The following is a 22,059-nucleotide window of genomic DNA, read 5'->3' as shown; positions in this document are numbered from 1 at the left end:
TCGAATTGGGAAATTGGCATCAAGATAACAAAATATTAGTGACATCTGTGTTAACAAAATCTAACTTAAATTGATGCTTATTTGAATTTTAGTGGGAAATGTCAAAATCTGTCTCAAGATTTTTTTTCTTCTATAAACTCAATGTCTGATTAAGAGTGAAGCAGACCTTGTAACTATTTTCATGGTAAAGTTATCCGTCAAACCTCTATTGCTATCGAAACTTTTTTCAAAAAACAGTTTATAATCATAGAACAAACGGTATATTAAAAATATCCGAGGGGTTTTACACATGAAGGTATTCAAAATGAGAAAAAAGATATGTACAATGCTCGGCTAACATGTTTAAAGGTTTTATATATATATATATATATATATATATATATATATATATATATATATATATATATATATATATATATATATATATATATATATATATATATATATTTATATATATATAAATATATCCACTGAACCCACCTTTCTATCGTCTTCAAAAAGAATGAAAAAAAAAACAGGTAGGTACTTATTATACGATTATAATAAGTACCTACCTAGATACTATTAATGTACTATGGTTCTTCAGATAAAATGTTTATGACTCGGTTTTTGACATATCTATGGAATGTCTGGCACAGCTTGCCGCTAGTTTTTGCGATATATTTCTTCGATTTGTCGTTTCGCAAATTTTAGGTAATTCCATATTAGTGTCCACCTAATAGAAATAAAGTTTATTTTAATCTCACTGATGGAATTATTTTAAATGATATTTTTATTTTTCCATAATAATGAAATGCCGGCAAACTTCAGAATGAAGAATGCTTCAAAAGAAAATTAATCTTTAGTTATCTTTTAGGTTTTATGGAAGAAGTCTCAATAAATATGCTTCCTAAAATGTCTCCTGTGCTACCAATGACCAGTTCTCAGATTGTGTAAGTTTGATAAGACTGCGGGAAGTTGACAGTAGTTTCAAGTATGTCCTCAAATATGGTTATTTTTATCAATTTATTGTTTACAGGAATTTTTCAAATAATGATACAAATAATAGTATCGAAATCACTGCTAAGGACGTAATTGTCAATTCGAGCGGTGGAAAACAGAACCACGGAAGCTCTAAAGTTAAACTAAAAAATATTGTAGATTATAATTGGGAACATCGTTTATATAGCGGCCAGCTTTTAGCTGTTCACACGGATGGAAATTTCTTGGCCTATGGAATAAAAGGTATTTATTTTTATTTTAAGCATAGTAATCATACAAAATGTAGGAAGGTTTGCGAATAAATAATTGCTCACAATAATGGTAAATAATAGTTTTTATGACGTATTGTCAATAAACAGTAAACATGCATTTCATAATAAATAAAAACTCTTTTATTATTATCATTAAAAATATGTATATGTATATAAACGAAGCCATTAAAAGTATTGTAAATATAATAAATAAAATATTATTTTTTACTAAATACATGATGAATTACATTATTGATTTTTTATTATCAATTTTGAATTATTCACTTGAAAAGATAAAAATGTTTTACTAACCCCTCTTACAAATACTATCATAAACCTTTTTGCGGTTTTTCGCTAGGCTTTAAACATTATTTTGTTATAAATATTTGCAGTGAGCTGTCCTTTGTTTTGTGTCTAAGACAAACTATAATAATTTGCGAAGATTTTTTTTGTTTTCAACTAAATTGAAATACAGTCGCACTCGGTTATTATGAGCACGGATATAGCGAGATCTCGGATATAACGAGGAAACATTCATTGATATTTTGGTTTATGATTTTCTACATACATTTATTTGTGATGATCAACTGTGATCGTACGAATTTTGATGAAACTGCTTCAATGGTTTTGTACTCAACAAGCACAGGATTTTCCAATTTTTATAGGAAAACTGGATTGACTGAAAAAAAAGACATGTGTGTAATGGGTGAATTGTATGAATTTTGTCTCAATTGCGACATATTGTGTTATATGACCATGTCAGATAACACGCTTCATGTGATAGGTAAGTTTAAAAAAAAACCTATTCTCGGATATAACGAGTAACGGTTATAACGAACAAATTCAGTCGGTCCCTTCATCCTCGCCATAACCAAGTTCGACTGTATTAACAAAATTTATAAATAAAGGAATTGAAATTGTCAATTTGTGGTTTTCTTTATTAAATGTGAGAGGTATGTCACACATCAGCCTTCTGGTTTTTGTCTGCTTAGTGGTTCAAACTCATTGCTATTTATGGCATATTCCACCTATTAAAATTTTAGTGCCTTCACTTGCTGGTGGCGGGACCTGGAGTGGGATGGTGCGGGTGGCGCACCGCTCATCCGAGAAGAGAGCGCTTCTCAAGGGAATGTTCGGGCAGGTCCAGGACTTGTGCTTTGCCTTCATCACCTCTCAGGTCATCCTCGCGTGCATCGACGAAGGAGGCAACATATTTATCCACAATATCGAGCTGCAGACCGAAGGCATCATGTCAGTATATATTAACATGATATACCTTACCTTGTAAAACTCTAACGGTTCAAACCTCAATTTTTCTGGCCTGAGTATTAACATTTTAATGTTTTTTTTTCTGCCTGAGGCCCAGATCTCAAGCGTTCAAATCAGAATGCGCAGAGCCGCGCTCAGGGCTGGAAGTGTCCTTACGCTTGAGTTTTTAAAACATTGTTTATTGGATATTTTTTGTTTTTTAGAATATACACAGATTTTTTTTTTGTTTTTAATTCTGTACATTTTAATAACTCTTTTCTTTTCAAAACAATATAATTCGAAGAAAAACTTATTTTTTCAATGCAAAAACGGTGTTTTAATAAAAAAATCATTTACGCAAAATTTTACCTGGATTAAGTGCAATTAAGTTGCGACTTAAATACTTGGCCTTAAAACTTAGCTTATTCTCTGTACTATTGGAATCTGAGGTAATAATCCTCAAGAAAAATATCATTTCATACATATATATGAAATGACAAAATTGGGCTGTGTTGATCTTGGCAGCTGCCATAATCAATTGAAATATATCTGCATTTTGCTTGTACTGCATATTGATTGTGGTGGTAACTTGAGCTTGAAATGTGTTTAAGCTGCATACATAAACATAACTAAGTGATAATGTTTTAACACATTAACCGCCATGTAAGCCAACGGTGGCCGACACGATATACTTGACTACGACTTGCTGACTGTCGGCCACGCGTGCTGTGGTATCTGCTATTCAAAATGTCCGACGCAATCCTTCTCTATATACCTGCAGCTTGGCCTTATATTTTCTTCATGGCAACAAAAAATATGATCATATGTGTGAAATATTTTTTTAATGAAACCCTTTTATGTAAAAGTCACACTTTATTGACAAATGAAATTAACGACAAGTAAAAATTAGAAAAGTAAAAATTAAAAAGGAGCAAACAAAAGCAATACGTGAAAGAATTTGTATCTTTGGCAAATAAAATTAAATTTACTAAGCAGCGCCGACAGGGTGGCCAACACAGCGCCACCTGTAACATTCCATTTGCGCTGTGTCATTCACATGTGACCGACGCATGAAAAACTCTATAAATCACTTAATTTTTATTAAAGTAAATTTTAAAACATGTATTTTTATCTATTCTATTAAATAAAATCTAAAACCAAAAAAACATTTTTTTTGTCTTTTTATATAAAACGATATTGGCAGTCAAAGTTTTAAATGTGACTTACTAATGTCATTTAAAGCAATGATTTTTGTCTACCTTAAATGTAAATTATGTTACCTTTTATTTTTATTATTGTAGCAATCAAGAAGAAATGCTATTATGCATAAATTACATAAAGAATAAACCTTTTTGCCCAAAATATGATAAATTACGTGTTTTATGAATGGGTATAATAATTTTATTATGGATACAAGATATAATTGGAATGTATTTTTATGATCATAAATTCTAGATAAAACATTAATTATTTATTAAATACTTTTTTCTTTCTTCTGAAAATGTAATGAGCCGCACATAGTACATATTTACTTTGTATGCAGCAACTATGTAGTTTAATAAAATTGCATATTTATAGAGCAAAAATATTTTATTATTTGTTTCAGTTGTACGTTGATGTTGAATGTCACTGGATCTAAGACTCCTCTGGGAATCGATCATCGTATAGTGTGGTGCCCGTACATACCTGACGATGAAGACTCTGAACCTGATGTTGAAGACGATGCTTCCAAACTTCTTGTAACTACCCATGGGAAAAAGGGTACATATTTTTTTAACTAGTGGTAGTACGCACAAAAAAAAGAGTCTATCTTTATTTTACAATCATAAAACAAGTGTGGTTAATCTTGGCTATATATGTATATATGTTCCAATATTATTGGGCCATTTAAATATTCCTTAAATGGGTCTAGAGATCTAATGAATTCTTTTTCATATTTTTCTGTTGATAAACTTGTGTGTCTTATATGTCCACATTAATACGGAGGATTACATTCTAAAAACTTAACAATGTATACTGCCTTTTCCTAATTGTATATCTGTGAAGGTTGGGCCATCTTACATTTACAGTTTGAATCAGCTAAGAAGAAAAACTCATGGTTTTTTTTAAAACAGTGGTTTTTTTACAAAGTTTTATTACCTTTCCATTTTATAATTTAATCATAACATGGAAAGGTAATAAGTTCATAATGAAATAAGTGATAATTTTAAAGGGAATATAATTTATTAATCCACCCTATTTATAATTTTTTTTTTGTATTTTTGTAATGAGATTTTTAATTAAATTAGAATACAATATATAACTACAGACATTTTTTTCATTAATTGATTCGGCAGTCACTTTGTGGTAAAATCTATCCATTTTTAATTAATGTTTTACTTAATAAATACGGTGTTTGAAAATGATGTGGAATGCATCGAAACATATGTCACAGTAGATTTTAAAAAATAGTGGTATTTACTGACAATTTATTTGGAGTGGCATCTAATATCTACAAATTTTCTGAATTACAAACAGTATTCTGCTCGAATCAAAACAGCAGAATCCATCTTAGTTTGAGAAATCAATTGTTACCATAGAATGTATGCAATCATATATGTACCGATAAATAAATTCTCCAAATTCCCATCGATGATGTCTTAAAAGTTCGAGTACCCCTCCATATATAAAATTAAATTGACTTGTATACCTTTTTAGCTTGTATTTGGAATGTCAAGCATATGATAAGCACTCATGGAGGAGGACCTCATGTCTTTGAGAATATATCAGACTCTTGTGTCACCATAGAGGAACATACTGAACCAATTATTGAAGCCGCATTTTCTCCCGATGGTAGCGCACTGGCTACTGCATCGCAAGATGGTTTCGTTAAGTTCTTCCAGGTATGTTAATAAATACATGCACATACATAGTTTTGCTCATAAATTAGGGAATGGAAATTTGGTCATATTTTGATATTTGGCTTTCTAAATTTCTTGTACAAAATTCCTTGTGCTCTTCCATCAGAAGTTAGGAATAGTGACAGTGAGATGGTCTTTAGAAAAACACAAAATCCGTTTGTTTGACTAATTAGTTAAATAACTTTCTTTTGCCCACAATTTTATTGCAGATTTCTTTATTATTTTACATTTCAATCCAAGCGCCTTTGAGTTAGTATTTTTTGAAAATGTGATTACATAAATTAACAAAAATTATTTGTACTGATGTTTTGTAGATTCATAAATATACTCAATCTGAGTAATTTGATAAAATATTGGCATTTGTTTTGTATTATAATTTGTTGTAATTAGAAATGTTATAATTATATTGAACATCAAATACAATCATTTTCTAGTCAGAAATTCTAAAATAGCTAGCATTACTACTTGGTGAATCAGGATAACATTACAAATCCTGATACAATTTTACAGTTTTAACAATACATAGACACAATTTCATAAATTGTGTCTCAACAATTCAGAGATATCATTATCACCAAATTACTCGTAATCTTGTGACTGACATTTGACTTTTTTTTGGATTGATCAGTTTTTTTTTTTTTATGTAGTGGGATAATGCTTTTATTAAAATTATTAAAAATATTTTTTGCTAGTAATATTATCACTGTATTATGGAGGTAAACGTATATATATGTTTATATATATATATATGTTTATATATATATATATATATATGTTTATATATATATATATATACATACATATATATATATATATATATATATATATATATATATATATATATATATATTATTATAATTTTTTTATTATTGTTATTATTTTTTAAATATTTTTTTCTATTATTTTTTTTATTGCTTCATATAGAAGGTTTTTGCGGTTTTTTGGTACATTTTAGACAAAAAACTTGTTCTTTATTGAAAATCAGTTTTAATCAAGTGTACGTTGACCATTATTATCTGTGACCTTTTGCCATTTTTTTGGGTAGCTATTTTCTATCTTCATAACTTCATCAGTGTAGAACTTCAACAAATTAGAGAACTATGTCCACAAAAAAATGTTAGCTGAAATATAACATTTTAAGCACATGTTTGTTCGAGACAATCGAGTGAGTGTTGCCCAATAAATAGGCATCAAAACCATCTAGTGGTTAAAACCGCAGAGACCTTTTATATGACCTATTATATTAAATTTATATTTATTAGTCTAATAACATGATCTTGTATTTTTAGCAAAACTTTTTACAGGTTTATGAGCACACAGATGTATTACGTTGTCTTTATACGTGGTGTCCACACGACGGAAAACCATTATCGTGCCTGTTTTTCTTAGATAGTCATGTTGCTTATAATACCGAGTAAGTGCCCTTGTAATAATACTTTATTATTATAATGCACATTGTGTGCAACTTAAAAGTAAACAACTTATTTGTGCCGCTCTTTTTACCTTTATTGGCTAGAGGCTCTAGGTTTGACTCTCACTCAGCCACAACTTGATTCTTATTAACACAAACTGCTTAAAAAAAAAATTGTGAATATAACACAATTTTTTCCTTTATTGTTGAAAAACACCTGTCAAAATATTCAAGAGGATATTTATATGTTTATTAATTGCAAAAAATGGTAATACTGATTGGCCGCCAATGTCTTCCCATCGACAGCTCTCAACCTTTTTTGTTGGGATATTTAAAAGAGGCATCTACGAATACAAGCCAAGGAATCTTTTAACCTTCCTCAGCACCTAACGGTGCATAGAGGACTGCATCTTATCGATCTGCAGTATCCTGTGCTTCAGGTACCAGCCCAGGGGATATTAAATTAATATTAGAGTGAAATTCAATTACATTTATTTTGACCCGGAATCGAACCCAGAAGCCAAATAAGCTAACCGCTACAGTACAGAGGTGAAAAATGGGCTTGAATATCTGATGCAGCTACTGTGGATATTTTGCAGATGTTATATTTTCACATACTTGTAAAGTTATTTGTGGGATAGTATGTCATTTTTTATGTATTTTTTCTTTCTTGTAGCCAGTTTTGGAAGTACGCTGTGACCGGCTGTGATAATAATTCTGTTTTGAAAATTTGGTCTTGCAAGTCATGGGTATGTTTACAAACCATCAAATTCGCCCCCGGCCCTGATACATCAGCATTGACCCTAAAAGCTGGACTCGATAAGAGTGCAGAATATCTACTTCTGTCAGACATATATCGGAGAATCCTTTTCGTTTTGAATTTGCAAACCGAGTCATATGATAATGGAGTCGGCTGTAAAAATATATCGGAATTCTTTTTGCCATACCCTATCCTGAGCTTTGGAATCGTGGATGCTGGTGAGTTTGTTAAATACACTTAGTTAATTTCTACATTTTAAAGCCAGATGTCTTAAAATTGTAACCGATTAAGTTACAGTGAAACCTCTATCTATCGTTCCTCGAATAATCGTTTTCCCGGATGTGTCGTTTATTTCTTCTATCCCGAATTCATTTCATACTAAACTAAAGCGCATCGATCGTTTCTCTACCACCATTTACTGCATTTATAGTTCAAATTAAGCTGCATTCTTGATACATTTTGTCTGTTTTTTTTACATTCTTTTCAATTTTCTTATATTCAACGGCAACGTATGGGATAGAAACTATCGAAAGCTTGCAACCGATAGCAGGAAAGGTCAATATTGATACCTGCATTTCCAGAAGTGTGCACACAATTTGAAAGAAAACTTTCTACAACGCGCATTCAATAACCGATGCTGAAAAAAATACTATTTGCAAAGCCGAAAATATGCTACATATTGACTTACAAAAATAAAACAGTAAAAATACAAATTTTGATCAATAAACTTTAGTTGTTTTCGAAATACCATTCAGGTTTGTATTTTTTTTTAAATAAATACATTTGCATCTGAAACCTGTATTCTTCTTAGAATTTCAGCCTACGAATGGTTATACAGATTGGGAGGACGGTATCTTTACTCGGTCATATCTACTTGCGTATTGACCTCTTAATCCCGTATTCATTGTTTTCCCGCATTCATAGTTTATTTTAATAGGTCCCTTTAAAAACGATAGATAGAGGTTTCACTGTATATCAATCCAGAAATATACATATACAGGTTGATCCGCGGCACCTTCTCACCATCTCTCAGAAACCGAGGTGAAGATTTGCTAAATAATGTTTAATCTATTTAAATATTTTATTGCTGATGGTTATAATTTACTAAACAAATTGGAAGCAGGTGAACTGGTTAAAATTTGTGATAAACATTAATCTTTTAAATGAAAATCTCTAATAGGGTATTTTTAGGAGAGCTTCGAAAACGAAACAGCTCTCATTAAAACTGTTTACCATTATCTCTTGATTATATTTTCATGTGGTGCTTTTAGGTCTCAAAGCCTTCAAATGTCCATCGAGCTGTTCAGACCCATATCATCAAGCTATTGTCAATAACTCTGATGATGCTTCTCCTATTGAATGTGATCTTCCTTTGGAGGTGAGATGTTCTAATTTCCTTCCTTTTAAAATTGAAATATGTCGAGTATTAAGTTAAATATGCCAAGCAGCAAGGTAAAACTAAGGAATTTTTCAGAAAAAAATTTCTATTAAAACTTAAACTTTTTAAGTAACAGATACAGTGGTTTATTTTTTTCTCTTCTTCTTCAAACCCTTATCCGCACCTCAATGGCGCATAGGGTACTGCATCATATACACAGTGTTATCTTGATCATTTACACATGAAGGAAAGGTGATCAGCCCTCCGCTTCAGGTACCAGTCCAGGGTAATATTGAATAAATATTTGAGTGAAAAAATCACTTATATTTGTTCAACCCCCCCTCCCCTTGGGAATCGAATCTAGACCTCCAGAAAGGTAGCAGAGTGTGCTGACCATTACACTATGGAGGCGGAGTTTATTTTAGTGTGGTTGAAACTTTTTAATACATACTAAGCAAGGGTATAATTTCAATCTGATGCAACTTTATATTCAGACCCTCCTCTCTAACTGGACATGCTTTTATTATTTTTTCAGTGATATATATGACAACCCCTTTGAAGTGTGTAATTTTCAATTACCTTCAATAACTGCTACTTGTGTAAAAAAAAAGACATGTAAAGTTTCATTAATTTGTAATCCTATTTTTATTCAGGATAATGATGTAGACATCTCTATTCCGGGAAGCGGTGTAGGAGACGCTCCGACAGAAGGCTGTAACATATGTGCAGTGATTCGACTCTACTTAGTCCAGCCCAAGAGTCTACAGGAAGGAACCATCACATTTACTCCTCCCACCAAATCATCCGTACAAAATTCTTCCATTATAAATCAAAACATCGATGATTCTTCTGGACTTAATAATGGTAATTAAATTATTTACAGAGTGACCGTAATTCTGTTTATGAATCAATATTTTCGAGTTGGAATTATTTGCTGTGTATCTCGTATGTAGTTTTCGTTTTTTGCATGCGATAAATTATGTACGCCCAATGGTCTTATATTTGAAAGAAACAAACCTCCAATGTGATGCGTCTCCTTTTAGAGTCTTTCACTGTCCCGTAATATTTCAATTTAACATTATTGCATAGGAAACAAACACAAGTACAAAATTTACTAAAGTATAGCCTAGATACAACAATTAATGTTTTTGTTTGTTTTTTTAATATATATTTATACTTTTGTATTGATAAATAAAGTATTAAAATAATAGAAATAAAATTAGTTCAAACCTGCTTTAACATAGCACTGACACTACGAGTAGTAAATTTATGATGAGGAAATCGAAAAATCTCAACATAGCTGAATTTGCTTTCAAACCTATGTAGTATATGAACAGGTGACAAGTGATTAGCTTCCTAGCCTATTTAGTATATGGACAGGTGACAAAGTGATTAGTTTCTTAACCTGTATATTGTATGGACAGCAACAAGTGATTGACAACTTTGTGAGGTACTTGTTGCTGAAAATTTCTGATGGATTCTCTATTCTACTAAATAACATCCTCTGCTGACAGACTAAATTAATTTTGCCACAACACTACACATGTAACATTTTTAATTGCCATGGTAGCTGATGTGATCACAAAGTATGTTTTCCATGTTTTGTACCATATCAGTTACCATTGTGACTAGAAATGTTACATGGGTATGTCATGTATGTTATTGATACAACTTGGTCAAATGATGTTAAATTTATGTTATTCTTTTGTCACGCAGATGTTGAGACATCTGTGGATAAGAACACTTCTCTTGGAAGTGCAGACAAGGCAGAAATGGAAGTGGCGGAGCAAGACAACCATATTTCTGTGACTTCTCCCCTACAGTCACACAACAACACACTTGCTCAGCAAAGTCAGCAACTGAAGAACATACTGATGCGTGCACAGGTTACTGTTTTAATTATCGTAAAACTTCACCATTAATTGATATCCACAGTTTTTTTGCCAAACGAAAGTACAAAAGGGTGATATAATGGGTTGAAGTCACTCCAGTCATAATATGTCATTGTAACAGAGCCCTGTTGTTTATTACGCGTAAAAAAGTGAACTGTTTTGAATACCATCACACTTAAGTAAGTTTGACATACATATTTTTTAAATGTATGGGTAACTGAAAGTTTCACATCCAAAATAAATTAGGTACCGGCGTGGTAAAATGGCTTCCATAGCTTCAAAAATATGTTTTAAGGAAAACTAGGCACCCATTAGTTGTTAGCGGGCGGTAAACGCAGTGCCAACAAGATAAGAATGTGTGTTCACCGCTGCCAATATACAGTGTACCGCTCGCCATTCACTGGCTTGTCAAAAGGTGCTGATAAATGTACGTTTCTTTATGGAACTCCATGTAAAAAAATTGGAACATCTAGTTGAGGCGATGCTGGTACAATTAGTGTGCGAAAATCTTTATACATTTGCCATCTATGGTAAATGAAGTTCATACTTATTGTCTGCAGGGGTCCAAATTCACCGGCTTTGTATTGCGACATGTAATTTATTAAAAATATTTCTCTATTCATAATTCTTATAAAGATAAATGAATTATTTGAAATAACAAAAAAACGTCTGTACTTAAAAAATTTAAGTATGTTTGTATTTTGTAGGTACCTTCAAGTGGACTGTTAATGAAACAGCCCCCGTCCCCTCTGTCCAGCCTTCTGCAGCCAGCTCCACCCCTTAACCTCATGACACCGGATGCATTTAAGTATGTTATCATGTTTTTTGTTGTAATAATACATAGTGCTAAAATATGGATATAATGCATTAGAAATTAGGTATAATTTTTTTAAACGTATGTATTTTTTTATTTAAAAATTTTATCTAAAATTTGTGTTGAAATATTTTTTCAAGAATGCAAATAAAAACATTGTTTTATTCAATTCACTGCTTTTGTTATTATGTCAACAAAAAATACAGATTACCTTCGAAATATTGCCGCTAATTAATTTGAGTATGGAAAATTAGTAAACAATTTTTTTTTCAAATTTATCCACAATTCCCACTCATGTTGAAATAACAAGTTTTTATAGTTGTTAAGATTATAATATGATTGAACTTGTCCGTAGTTCTCCTGCAAAGCGCGAGGAAGATGATCCGCCGATCGCTGTAACCCCCGACCCTCCCACTCCAGACATGGACATGCAGATCTGCAGCACTATAGACAATCCCACTATTGTGTCTTCCTCCGCCACAAGTGAGCAATACCGCTCTTATTGTTCAATATATTTATTTTGATAACTAATAACCAATTGTAACTTTTAAATTAGAACATTAAAAAATAGCTCTAAAATATCAACCAATTGTACAAAGAAATTTACAGCTCACATTTGTTTAAAACAAGCGATAGTTAAATAACGATTTCTTCCAAGTAATAAATTATGTCAAAAAATAGTTTCTTAGTTTTACATTTTCTCAGTATTACACCATTTTTTAACATACTTCTGTAAAACGCTAAATAAGGATTCTTCTGTAACGATAAAATTACATAAAAGAAACTTGTATTTTGTAAGTCTTACTTTTAAACTAATGACCTTTTTTCAAATCTAAATAGCATTCCCCGCCAACCCTCCGCAGCCTGAAGGGAAGTTGGCATCCGGGGGTTCCAGCCCCAGCAGAGAAGTGCAGGAGATACTTTCGCTGAAGGGGTCCGACTGCTTCTACGAGGACGAGTTGGAAGACGACTTGAATAATCCTTCCTCTCCCTTGGAGGCGAGGACTTCCCAACCCGCCGATGCAATGTGTTCTAACAATTCTAGTCAAGTCATTCACCAAGGGTTACAACTTCTCTCTGCGCCGGAAATGGAGACATTTATGGCTTCTAGAATCGACCATTCTAATTCTGTACAATCTTCAAGTGAGTCCGACTTATACTTTTTATTAGTTAGTTATTAAACTAATTATCAAATTCGGTGTAACATCTCAGCAAAGTAAAGGCATGGAAAATGAAATGACTGCCAAGTTGTAACGAGTATTTTTGTTATTTTTATACATTCTTCTATTTTTAAATGCTGTGTGGGGTTTTTCAGTTTTGTAGATGAATGATTCCAAATAAAACAAAATTTGATCACATCATAAAACAATGTTACCAAACACGAAATGCAAAGTTTTAAAAATTTCACCTGCAGCATAGCATAAATATTTTTTCTTTGATTTCAGGTTCCAATGATAAAGCAGAAAGCACCATTTGGCCAAGTATTAATATGGAGAAGATCAATGAAGCCAATCAAAGGAAGGCTAATAGTGAAAAGTCTGGTTCTATCCATAAAAGCAATAATAGTCTGAATCCGTCTAACATAAACATGGATGATAATGAAGATGACGAACTAATTTGCAATGAAATGGAAAAGGTTCATAGTGAAACCAATGGAAATAGTCTTAGCTATAAACAAAAAGATCAAATTATCAGTGAAATTTCTAGAACCTTACAGGAATTAGCAAGTGAGTTTTTATCAATAACAATTTTTTTTTACAAGCAACTTTTGTATTATTTAATAATTAAATAATTTTTTTAAGTACACACAGTAAATATATATTGTATGATAAGACCAAAATTTGCGAGGGAGGGAGATTTCTATAATCTTACCAATTGCAAAAGAAAAACTCTACACAATAATATATAATTTGTTTCAGCGGTGATAAATGAACAACAGAAAGAAATTTCAATGCTTCGTGTAGAAGTTTCCGCCTTGAGACACAACCAGAGCAGTGTGATGGCCTCTAGGATTGCTTCAGAGGAAAGTAACTCCTTACGGGTCATAGAACAGGCCTTACAGAAGAACCAAACTCACATAAAGCAACTTGTCGACACGGCTATTGCTAGCAGGTCACTTACACCTCACATTAATAACTTGTCAATCTTAATTAATACAGTAGAATCGCGATATAAGTAATCGCGATATATCGAAAAATGACGTATATCGAAAAAAAAAACAAATTTATTCCCTAAAACTAATTTTTCATACAAAAATGCATTTATATAACGAAATCCCGTTATTATGTACAACAAAATCACTTTTGTCCCGTACGAAAAAATGCCAATACATTTAAGTAAATTTATAACAAATAAAAAATGTTATGATAAAAATATTTCAAAGCCGCGCCGCCGCGGCGCCGCGCCGAAATAAAAAATGTTAAGATAAAAATATTTCAAAGCTGCGCCGCCGCACCATATGCAGATGGTTTTATGGCGATATTTAAAAGTAATTCAATACAATATCCCATCAGCTTGAGTAATTAGTAATTAGAGTCAATGAGTCAGTGAAATGATTTACTTTAGCAATAATAATTCTTTAGTTGTGTCGCCTACTTTCAAAATCCGCTAGATCCAGTTTTATAAGATTTAAAAATAAATACTCTATCGGAATGCCAGTTGTGGGTTTTATTGTTCAAAAATTTTAAATACTTGAAAACCCCGCTAAAAAATACTTAAAAACAACGTTGTATTTCAAATTCCGATATATTCATGAAACTTGCCTTCTGACCCATATCGGTCAATCAGAGAGCGGAGATAGGTCAAAAGTTAAGATGACGTCATTATCGATTTGTGTCTCGTGTTTTTTTTTGAGTACTGAAAAACTTTCCAAAAAAATGGGAAAATTCTCTATTTTATAATATTTTATATAAAGATAGACAAATCTTTGAAACATAAATGTTATCCGGAGAATTTGGATTTTTTTTCGTAAAATCGACTTATATGGATCTGGCGGATTTTGAAAGTAGGCGACATAGTTATAATCTCTCTTCTTATTTCAATGAAATTATTTCTGTAGGCCATAAAAATTCTCAAGTATATTCTCTCCCATAATCAGTCCACCTGCTTATCTCAATGGTAGACAATAATAATTCTCAAATTACAATCCATCTTTTTATCTCAATGAAATGATTCTGTTGACAATAATAATCCTCAAATTGCATCCCTCTTTTATCTACATCGTAAGGGCATTTGTCCACTACACGGAATAATTTTACCGTCCGGCAAGTCAGTTTGCGTTTTAAAACGACGATTTTACGATCGAATTTACGCGCAACGTGTTCACGCACCGATCAAGAGCTCCGATCCGAAGAAAGATGGACAAAAGCACAAGCCAATCCAAGCCAATCGTCATTTTAAAACGCTAACTGACGTGCCGGACAGTAAAATTACACGGAATTTCGGGTAGTGGACAAGCGCCCTAAGTGGGGCGTAGTGTCGGGTAAGACAATCTGCACACTATTGGACTAGCGGAGTAACGTGTTACGACGTAATACTTACAAAGCAAGCCACACGCGCAAACACAGAAACGTTTGTGTATTTTTACGATTTTATGTTAGGATTTGATTCCCGATTTTTTTACAAATTATTTATTTCCGTCGCTGCAAATGAATGACATTATGAATAACATTTACCAGACACAACATTACAAAATTGTTTTATTTCAACTTTAAATATGGCCAATAAAAGCAACTAGGAATATTAAATATGACGGACAAATTTGGACAAATACGAATTTGTCCGTTTTATACGGATTTTGAAGGAATAAAGAGATCAAACGGAATTTGAAGGATTATAACGGAATTTTAACGGATTATAGGAAATTTTTAGCGACGGCGAAAAAAAATTCATCGCGTAAATTTTGGAAAAAAAAATTTTTCGCCGTCTCGTAATTTCGCAATTTCGTAATTTCGCAATCTCAATATCGAAAACTACTCTTTGACGTCTGACAACACTGGCCGTCAGTAGCGCGCAAGCCGTTCTCGTTCTCGGCTTTGGCGGCTACTTGTGATATTATTATTATTATATTTGATGTTATTATTCTCATTTTCAGATACATATTTACCAGACCCAACATTACAAAATTGTTATATTTCAACTTTAATTATGGCCAGTAAAAGCAACTAGGAATATTTACGTTTTTCCGGTTTTAAAATCACATTCTCATATTGTGTACAAAATACATACGAGTATCATCGATTCCCGCGGCACTTTTATCACCGTAAGGTTAATAAGAAAACAAGTGAAAATATGTAGGTATTCAGTTCCCTATGGCCCCCTTCCTCCTTTGTTTGCAGAACTTGTGATCTTTTTGAAAAGCCGCGCCACATTTTTTGCAACGGCGTGCAACATATACATACTAAGTATGATTTTAAAAAAATTCGTTATATGTGGGAATTCGTTATTACGAATTAATATTTTTTGGTCCCTTGGATTTCGTTATATCGCGATTCTACTGTATAATCAAAATTAATATCCCCCTATGTATACCTTTATATTTTATTATTATCATTATAAAATTAATACCTGCGCAGCAACTCCCAATCCTTTCTCTTTTGGGCCAGCTTTAGAACTTTTTTATGGAACCGGTGAATATTGCCCTGTGAATGGGATATATCTGCCTTGAAAATCTGCATTCATATTTTAAGTTTTGACCCACTGCAAGTCAATTACTGCTTTCTAGTTGGTCCATATGGTCTGTGTCAGTTTTCACTACACAGTAACAGTTGTACATATGTAGAATCATGAGTTGATTTATAGTACAGTAGAGTCTCGATTGTTCCACCTAAACCGGCCGCGGCAAGGTCGGATAACACAGAAAATTATAAAGACGACATTGAAAATGTGGTCATTTTATTTGCATTTCGAAAACTTTTCAAATATGTACATTGTAACATAACTGAATGTAACGAACTAAAACATCAAAATGCACGTACGGAAAGTAATAAAACATGTTTTACAGTAGGTACATACTCACATACAATGCTTTGAACTACGAAACTAAACTTAAGCTTGGGTAAAAAAGTCTGTGAATGTCTTTTGAAGGAAAGAGGCACTGCCCCGGTAGGTCGGATAACTCGGAAGGTCGGATAACTGAGACTCTACTGTACTGGAAACCCTGCAACCTTTTCCTATAGAATTAGATCAGATATAAAATGTCAAATATTTGTCGGTGTCAGGGTGGAGTCGGACCGGAGCAACCGCGAGGCGCTGCTGTCGGGGGTGTCGCAGATCATGGGTGTACAGATAGCGGAGCGACTCAACGCGGCCGTGGCGCACGAGGCCCGCACGGCGCTCGTGCCCGCGCTGGAGCGCATCCTGGAGCCCGTGGCGCGCTCGCTGCAGCTCGAGCTGGCACGCACGCTGTCCACCACCGATCACCTACTCACGGAGAACATCCAGCGCCTTGTTAATAGCAAGGTTACCTATTATCTTTATCTACATATCGTTGCACCTAACTCCATTATTACAAGGAGTGAAAGCAAAAGAGGGTTAACATTATATTAACACATTTTGGATGATTGTGTTTTACGCCTGCGGACCGCTGGTGACGGAATTTGATAATTGTATACATATAATTTAGACCTTAACCCTCCCTTCCCGGTGTTGTGTACCTTGTACACATTGCTTCTAATAACCATAATATCTCTATAAATATAGTAAATACAAAGCTAAGATTTTAGGTATTCCTTCATAACATATTTGATAAAAGTTTCTAGCAGCTATGAGCAATTTTTTAACATAAAAACATGTTTTTCTGAATATATTAAATTATATGAAAGTGGAGCATGAAGTTGGCAAAAGAAGGATGAAAGTAGACTATATACAGTCGTAAAACGATCTGTCAGACGAATGTGTGGCAAAATGATATATGGTATATGTTCAAATGGTAATAAAAGAAAACAATGCAAGGCTGGAATAAGCATTATCGATAAAATCGAGAAAGGTATGTTGAAATGGTTTGGAGATGTAGAACAAATGAGTGAGAAAAGAACAGTAAAACAAATTTATGAGGTGAATGTAGTTGGAAATAGGGAGTAGAGGAAGGCCGTGGAAATCTTAGCATGATCATGAAGTAGTCAGGTCAGGAGTTGGAATAATTGGCAAGTATGTATGAGGAGATGCATGAACGTGGAAGAGGCAAAAATTATTAGCAATGTGGCATTCTATTTTCTTTGCCTACCACTGCGGGGAAGTGGCGTGATGGTTAGTTAGCCAGTTAAATGTATCAATGAAAAAATACTCTCGAGAAACCCCTTGTGTGACATTGCTTGGTAGTCAGTTCATAAAATAGATGTATATTTTCATCGATATGTTTTATCCACTATGTTTGTTGGATGTTCAATATTATAATGAATTAAAAATAAAATGACTACATATTCTATTATGTATTGCAGACTGTGATGGATAATCTGTGTTTGGCTGTCGCTCAAACTTTGAACTCTTCCACAAAGGATGCCTTCAAGGAAGCTATACAAACCTCCCTGGTGCCTAATATGGAAAAGGCTCAAGGACAAATGTTCCACCAGATCAACCAAACATACAGCAATGGGACTAAAGAATGTGAGTAGTACATGATCAAAATTAGCTTAGTTTAAGATAAAACATTATTTTCAATATGTACATGGTTATTTGATTTTTATGTTGCATATATACCAAATGACACTGTTATTTACTTATCTCAGGTAAGCTCTCAAGTATTCGAATATCCAGTCTTTACAAAACATAAAGTGTCACAGATAAGTATTACTACAAATAAGCATTACTGATACACAAATGACATTTTAAAATGTTAGAGAATTATGGCCATACCTTAAATTGTGAGCATGCTGTCAAAACTGACAAAGTAAAAAAAGTCAAAATATATACTTTGTTAATTCTGGATTCAATACAGAAAGAATTTTTTTTAGAAAAAGTACTTTTTTTTTTAAATTAGCTACAATAGTCTTAAGTCTCAACAAATTGGTTTATGTTAAATTGACAACACAATTTTACCTATTTTGCAGATCTGGCAACATTTGAAGGCTGTACCAAGCGGACGTTGGACCAATTTGTCGGATTGGACGAGAGTTGCGCACAAATAAAAACAATGGCTTCCCAACTACAACACATACTAGATCAGCAAACCAAGCAATCTATTGTCAACGCCCAAACACAGCAGACCATTAAACAACTGAGCAATACAACTAAAGATCTTCAGTCTATGATCTCCAAAACATTAGAAGGGTACTTAATATATTTTTATATTATATGTATATATGTCGTAATTATAACATGGGAAGGTAATCCACTTTAAATCTTAAGTGATTACATACATAGTTCGTTTGCCTACCATGTGTGAGATACGTAAGAGTCCGCGCAAGAACTTCTTAAACATCAAGTTAAATATATAATTTTCTTAACTGATATTTTTCTGTTTGTAGCGCACTGCAGACTCACCTATCTCCCATAAAAGAATGCATCAGAGAGCAGATCAGTACAGGAATGGCAGCGCACGCAGCGCAGCTAGAGGATAGCGTAATATCGGCTGTTCGGTCTCGCACACAGACACCCGCTCCCTCTGTTATGGATATGCAGGTTAGTAAACTGATTTTTAAAACTAACGATTTCACTGCATTAAATTCCAAAGACATTTTCAAATTTCTTTTTAGTATTTGTAAATAATTCATTTCCAAAAATGTGTACCAAATACTGGGTATATTTTCACTGTTGTATGATAGTTAAGTGGTTTTAAACATCTTTTTAAAAGTTTTGAAAAAGTTATTTTATTCATTTAAAATAAATATTCAAATATCTTTTTTTTTTTAACTAAAAAAAAAACTGTCATCAGCGATTTGATTTTAATTACATGGTCTTTCGAAATGTTCCTTTTATGAACTTTATATATATCATTTGTCAACTGCAAAACCCATCAATTTAAGAAGGATTTGTTTTCATTTGATCAAAATGTTTTATTTTAAATTTATTTATTTTAAATATCTATCTTTCCATCCTTATCAACACCATCCCACAGAAAAGACTTTGCATTGAACAGTGTCCCTTTATGTCGGCAGTCGCAACAGAACCAGATTGAGCAGCTGCTGGCATCGGGTCAGACCAATGCGGCATTCCAGCACGCGCTGAGTGCCTCGGAGCTGCGCCTCGTAGTGCACGCGTGCGCGTCTGCCGACCCGCGTCGCGTGTTCCGCCACCCATGCCCGCTCCAGCAGCATGTGCTGCTCTCCCTCATCCAGCAACTCGGCGCCGACATGACCAGCGACACGCAACTCAAGCACAGGTAGCTCGCTTTACTACTTCTCTTTATACATATTGCACTACTTTCTCTTTTCTCCTTATTCCCTCTTTTTACCACAAAGTAAATCTTCTTGAATTAAAGAAAAACTGTTACTGTAGCTTCAAATGAGCCAAATTGTCATGAATAAAGATTTCAGTGACCTAAAATCTGATGAGTCATGAGGACTTCTCGCTAGTGGTGGTAGACTTTGCGAGGTTAGTAAGGCCGTAGAAAATATGAATAAGATAGGAGACGAAATGCTTAGCACTTTAAAAGTGGAACGGTTGGTCTGGCATTCTCCAGATGCGAAGAAGTTACCAAATGAAGAATGAAGGAAGATTAGGGCACAGCATACCATCCTACCCTCACACTAAAGTTAATTTAACATAGTAAAAATTCTTCGATTGTATACTTATCTTATCATAAGCAAGGCAAATAAGCTCTTACAAAAAAATAAAATGGGCTAGATTGTCATGATCAGTTTGGTTCAAGTGATAATTTCGGAAAAATTAATAATTAATTTTTTTTTTAAATTAAAATGTTAATTTGTTTTAAATCACTATAAATATTTTATCTAAGGTTTCCAAGCTAACCGGTAGACATTATAAATCAAGTTATAATAAAATATTTAGTGATTTTGAAACAAAGTTACATTTTAATTATAAAATGGGAAATCACAAAGTTAGTGCTTCAAATATATATTTTTTTTACTTAGTTTAATTAATGATAGGGCATAAAACTTCAGTCAATATCAAATCATCTAATCTTCAAAAACACATTAAATCAATGACTATTAAAATATTCTCACTGAAAATACATTATTCTGATGTGTATATTCAGAAATAGTGATGGGCTGTCCTTCAATCTCTAAAGAATGAGTTATGGCTATTATGTACTTATGTTCCTTTTGTATTCAAATGTAAAATCGAGAAAAGATCTGGACTTCTTTAGTGTAGTTTTCAGATTTTAGTGATCACTGAATAGATAGTTCAAAGTTTGTCCCAATATTTCGGTTTCTTTTATTTTGTTTTAGTTATGTTTGTAAATTAAGTTAACATTTATTATGTTGATTTTAATTAATTTTAATTTAAACAATAATATGTGATAATCCGTGATATAATTTTGCATTGACTCGTTCTTCTAACCTGTTCTTATCTTGAATCATCGGCCATTTCAGGTATTTGGAAGAAGCTGTAATGAATTTGGACAGCAGCAATCCAGTTACAAGAGAACACATGCCGATTGTACTGAAAGAACTCCAAAAGCAGTTGTCTAGCTTCATTTCTAGCTATCCATACAACGAAGCAACCCGCAACCTGCGAGTTCTCATGTTAGCTACTGAGGCTCTCATTCGACCCGGAGACTCTGACATCATTACATGACTAAGGCTATTCTAGTCTTTTTGTTTCATGTTCAAAACACTAACCGAGGAATTTTTTTAATTGGTTGTTACAATAAGATTTAAACTGTACATATATATTAAGTTAATAAGAGTTGCTTTTCTTTTAAGAATGGAATTCTATTTTTATTTCAAATGGCCGTTAAATTTCTGTTTCACCATGTCAATTATCCTTATATAATTTTAATGCAATTTAAGTTTACACCAAGATTTCCTCGGTTGGGTGTTAATTATGTATAAGTAATTATTCCGCAATTTTATTGTGTACAAAAATATGTTTTTCTTTTCATCCCAAAAGTATTATTATATAATGAAAAATATTATGTTATGTAAAAATTATTTTGAATAGAAAATTTTTCTAAAACCATCTTTCATTTTTTTTTTTAATAATAGTTGCATAACTGGAACTTTGGAATTTTTGACTGCCTTGGCAAAAATTTATACCCTCGATGAAAAGTAAGTATAAAACCAACATTGCTAACTTACCTCTTGGGTTATAATTTATATTGTTTCTTCAACTTTATTTTGTGAGTAAAAATACTTCATAATTATTACTTTTTTAGTTGTAATAATGAGGAAACATGGATATTGTAAGTATTTCAACTCTGACTATTGCCATTTAAAAAAAAAAATAAGGATTATCAAAATAAACATAGATATTAAATCAAATAACTAAAAATAATATTGGATAATTTATGTAATACATAATTG

General features: G+C 32.7%; 1 protein-coding gene across 2 annotated transcripts; it reads left to right on the top strand.

The window, feature by feature from the left end:
• The first annotated feature begins 622 nt into the window (after positions 1-622).
• On the top strand, positions 623-21,715 carry Ge-1 (Enhancer of mRNA-decapping protein 4 homolog Ge-1). Of its 2 annotated transcripts, none has more exons than XM_088261566.1 (22): positions 623-693; positions 857-932; positions 1,019-1,224; positions 2,276-2,483; positions 4,087-4,241; positions 5,178-5,362; positions 6,670-6,794; positions 7,468-7,769; positions 8,823-8,929; positions 9,583-9,793; positions 10,646-10,815; positions 11,529-11,629; positions 11,991-12,118; positions 12,476-12,778; positions 13,081-13,362; positions 13,555-13,747; positions 16,855-17,095; positions 18,073-18,238; positions 18,682-18,901; positions 19,099-19,252; positions 19,729-19,952; positions 21,127-21,715. In XM_088261566.1, exons 2-22 carry the CDS (start codon positions 862-864, stop codon positions 21,329-21,331), a joined length of 3,957 nt encoding a protein of 1,318 aa, XP_088117692.1. In that variant the 5' UTR covers positions 623-693; positions 857-861; the 3' UTR covers positions 21,332-21,715. The 2 variants fall into 2 exon arrangements, with proteins under 2 accessions (XP_088117692.1, XP_088117685.1); XM_088261559.1 differs by having other exon boundaries at positions 627-693; positions 6,685-6,794; positions 21,127-21,712.
• Positions 21,716-22,059: the final 344 nt, after the last annotated feature.

Source organism: Brachycentrus maculatus, unplaced genomic scaffold (assembly GCF_059751285.1).
Source record: "Brachycentrus maculatus isolate JH-2025_06_01 unplaced genomic scaffold, ASM5975128v1 h1tg000010l, whole genome shotgun sequence".
Classification (NCBI taxonomy): domain Eukaryota; kingdom Metazoa; phylum Arthropoda; class Insecta; order Trichoptera; family Brachycentridae; genus Brachycentrus; species Brachycentrus maculatus.
The sequence above is the reverse complement of the archived record's forward strand: the minus strand, read 5'-3'. Positions and strand labels throughout refer to the sequence as shown.